A 4,516-nucleotide genomic window follows, 5' to 3' on the forward strand; every position below is an offset into this window, starting at 1 on the left:
GACAATAAATGGGTTCTCAGATTTAAGAAACATTTCCAGATATGGAAAGAAATTACAAAAATTGATGTTTAAATGAGGATAGAGTACTCTTATTCTAGTTAAGGATTATCTCCATGACAATGATTCAAAAATGAAATCATACTATTTTGCTCCAGCCGCATTAAATTCTATATTAGTACAATGTAAGATATGTCTAATTCCCACTTTAGTCTTATGATTAATTAAACCTTAAAAAATGATCAGCTTCATGAGTGTTTTAATTGCCAAAATCTGGCTACAACACAGCCAACAAATTATTCAATGCTCAAATGCTTGGATTCAACAGAAAATGTCCTGTCACTGCGGAGAACTAAACTATATACCATAGGATTTCTCCAATTTCTGAATCTGGTTGAGGAAAATCCATGTCATCTGCATAAGCAAGTAACATGACATTAGAACTTATAAACAAAGGAAAAGTATTCAATGCAAAATAAAATAAAAAACAATAAGAGCTTGTTTTTTATGCATTGTCCGTGTAAAAGGTTTGTATCGGTCTATATGCAACAGTCAGATAGTCTATGCGCAACGGTCAGATTTGCTGCCTTTCGACCTTGAAGTCACATTCAAATCATGGACCCCCTTGTGACCTTGAAGTCACAGATTCAAAATCGTGGAAACAATCTCTCCCATGTACAGGGTAAGACTGCAAACTTTACCGTCTACCTTCATGCACAGGGCCACCCTTTTGTCGGTGTAAAATCCTTTTACACTGACATCCAATCGTGTTATGCCTCGTCATTATCAACATTTGACTCTCACAATAACTACCTCAAAAAGCATTAAAAAAAATCGGGATTGTTGTTAGACAGGACATGAGGAGAATACCATGACATGAGGAGCAATTCTGACACAATAGACAGGGAATCCAGTGTAAAACTTAAAGGGTCCTCCTTCTTTCAAAGTTTTGACAGCACAGTCAAGAGATCCGGTGTATGGATACTTTCCCTCAGCATCAGGTTGCATCTTCTGAATCTGAGTCTTGACATAATCAAATGGCAAACTGCAAGCTGCTGCGAAAAATCCAGAAACAGAACTTGCACCTAAAGAAAGAATTTATGTTAGTAGCAAACAGTGAGAGAATAAATCTTTAGTTTCTAGCATATGTTACATCATTAGATGCCTTTAGTAATTTATGGTCCGAAAACTTTAGCAAATCCTTAACCTTGAAATTACCTAACCAAACTATAGATACTTAAAGCTAACTACTAACATTCACCATCTGACAGAGAAACAGCCTGACCACTTTTCGTATGACTTCTGTTTCATACCTCTAGTATTTCAATTTTAATTGACTAGTTGTTTAACCCTTGGCCACCCAATTCCCTTCAGCAAAGAAATGATTAAAATATAATCTTCAATTCATATAAGCTATTCTTTAGAGTATATTTAGAGTATTCCTATCATGTTTCAACTATCAATGCTATATTAGATAAACACTTAATGAAGGCAAAGGGATTCTTATCCTTCATTTTATAAAGTAAAATTGAGTTCGGACATCCTACTAAGACATTATCGGAATCTAAAGCAAATATGCTCAAATGAAATTATTCAACAGTGGTAAAATGGATACTTACCAACCACAGTGGCAGATTCACCTAGGCCAACATTATCCCTGAAGAATTCAACACTTTGGTCATAAGAAGCAAGCATTCCCATGTTCAAAGCCATGGCTCTTACTACAGTGGGCCCAGCACCTTTCCAGAGTGCCAAAACCCCTTCATCTTTCGAAATCCGGAAAAGTGCATGGAAGGCATTTGTGTAATGTCGGCGTTGAGCAGCAGGTAAAGTCGCATCAGCTTGCATACGAATGAGTGCCAAATCTGCTGGACTACCGACAGTCGCTCCAATAGCACCAGCAGTCAGCCCACAGAGAGCTTTCTGATAAAGTGGCAGGGGCTTGCCATCATTAGCCTCAATTGCTTTGTTTGTCAAGATTCTAAAAAAACATAAAAACCATTAAGAAATGATGGAATGCCCTTAAAAGTTAAAACCATAAAAGATGATGCTCCCCGTGATAAAAAATACTAAGAGGGTTAGGAATAATATAAAGCCTTAGAAATAATATAAAGCCTTAGAAAGAATAACTATAATGTTTTCCCCTTATGGTTGATTAAGAGTGATAAATGTTATCATAAAAACTCACCTAAATGACCCAAGTCGAGCAGTGGTGTAGGTAGCCTGCCTGAGTAATCCTGCTGATAGACCCTGCATAAAGTGATTCAGTTTAGGCAAACATTAGATGCATACCTCGGCAAATGATATATCATAAAAACCAATCCATAGACCAAACTCAAAGCTGAACAAAGCAGTAGCTTATAAATAAGAAACCACTTCATAACATAAGGTAGGAAGCACAGATACGAAACTGCCTGGACACAGGAACATGGTAAATTTTAAAAATTACAAGACATGACAAGTGAGGAATAATATATGTTTAATTTAAGGTTAATAAATTTAACATTAAGGCATAAATCTTCCATTAAAGGGGAGGAATAACATTTTAAAATTTGAATAAGTCATGGTAAACATAATAAAATGCTGACATTTATCTAATTATTGTGACATTTCCATCTATAAGGCATAAGCATATTAAAAAATCCGAAAAGTAAATGTATACATTTGTAGAACACAGCTGGGAGTGTCCAAAAATATCAGTTTACTAAACTATATACCTATCTGACACAAACACAACAAGTATTTTGAAGTAGGTGTGCTTCATATAGGTCATAAGCCAAAGTAAAAGCACATAAAATACATTTCGACTTGCAGAAAGAAACAAAAGCACAAAACATTAGAGCTTATTGGAATAAATAACACTACATCATAGAGGTGGCAAAATTATCCACAATCCAGATAAATTAAATCCATCCATTTAAGTTGATGGATTTAAGTGGAGTGGATATAATCCAATGGATAATTTTAATAATGGATAGATTCAGATTCATTCATTGTATCCAATTGATATACATAGTTTGGATGGATGCTTGATCCATCCAACACAAATAAACAAAGAAGGTTAAATAAAGCAAAGAGTGCAAAAAAGTGGTTTAATAAATATATTTTTTGTGAAAAAATGATTTTATTTTGAAAAGGTGATCTTTGATAAAGTGATTTTAATAAAAGCTTTATTGAAAGAGTGGTTTTTGAAAATTTCGATTCTTTTTAGAAGTGATTTAGGTTCCAATTTAAAAAAACAAAACAAATGTATTAGATATTCACCCATACAGTACATCAAAATGGATTAATATATGAATTGAATTCCATCCATATGGTTTTGATATGGATGAGTTGAATAATTTAATGGATTTATATAGATTAAGGGATAGCTTTCCATCAATCCATTATAATTATAATCCAAATTCATCCATTTGTAACACATACTACATCACTAATCCACATTGAAAACATCATGATAATATACCCAAGTTATTAACAAGCCAAACCCAAACTCATTTAATTAAAAGCAAGCAAGGATCCATCATTGAAGAAAGCATTAAATAAATCAATAAATAAATACATAAAACATGAGAAAAATTCAAAAAAAATTACTTTATAGAAAGCAGCAACACCCTCATTCTTGAGCATGGTAGTTGTAATATGTGCAGCAGATCCTTGACCAAGTTGAATCCTCACCTACACACCAAATCCATCAAAAAAATCAAACCCCACAACAGAAAAAACATTATTACAACAAAGATCGCATAAAAAACCACAGATCTGAGATACTCATCAATTCATTTACTGAAATCAACACAAAAACGGTATAAAGGTGAAAACTTTTTTTCAAAACCTTTATCATATCGATGGGTTGAATGACAGAAGTAGCGAGCATTCCAGAAACACCACCATTGACAAAAGGCTTAATTGTGGGCCATACAGCAACTTTGGTCTTCTTCTCTTCTCCCATTGTTGGTAGTGAAATTTTGTGAAGGGTGAGTTAGCGACGAAAACGGAGGAAATGAGAAAGAAAAGATAAGAAAGTAGTGAGAGGAGGGAAGAGAGAACAACTATTTATATAGCATGGATAAAAAGGTAATTGCGTAATGTATATACACATAAAGTTGGCATCATATATATTCATTTAAAAAATTAGATTCACTTCCTCAAATGATATTGTAATTAAAGAATTTCCACTAAAGATTATTGAATATAATATTGATACACTTACGGTGTAAAGAATTATACATTATCAATGTATCATTCACCCTTCATTTGGATTATTTTTTATTTATTTATTTTGAAAAATCAAACATAATGAAAATGAATGGTAGATATATAGTGATAGCGTACAAAACTCTTACATTGTCACAGTGTATACATCTTTTTCTTATATATTTAATATATTTTATTATTATTTAGTAATTAATTTTAATAATAAAGATTCACGTCCTCAAATGGTAGATTACAGTAAAAGTTTAATATTTATGTATGGTTAGTGTGAAGATTTATATACAATTAGTACATTATTTATCAT

The 4,516-nt window shown here is 32.8% G+C and overlaps 1 protein-coding gene across 1 annotated transcript; it reads right to left on the bottom strand.

Annotated features, from left to right (window-relative positions):
- On the bottom strand, nucleotides 1-4,028 carry LOC109348862 (mitochondrial dicarboxylate/tricarboxylate transporter DTC). The gene is made up of 6 exons (XM_019589454.1): nucleotides 3,833-4,028; nucleotides 3,592-3,675; nucleotides 2,186-2,247; nucleotides 1,617-1,978; nucleotides 868-1,082; nucleotides 1-411 (listed from the first exon to the last, which is right to left on the bottom strand). Exons 1-6 carry the CDS (start codon nucleotides 3,947-3,949, stop codon nucleotides 355-357), a joined length of 897 nt encoding a protein of 298 aa, XP_019444999.1. The 5' UTR covers nucleotides 3,950-4,028; the 3' UTR covers nucleotides 1-354.

The sequence above is a fragment of the Lupinus angustifolius genome, chromosome LG01 (assembly GCF_001865875.1).
Source record: "Lupinus angustifolius cultivar Tanjil chromosome LG01, LupAngTanjil_v1.0, whole genome shotgun sequence".
In the NCBI taxonomy this organism is placed as follows: Eukaryota; Viridiplantae; Streptophyta; class Magnoliopsida; order Fabales; family Fabaceae; genus Lupinus; species Lupinus angustifolius.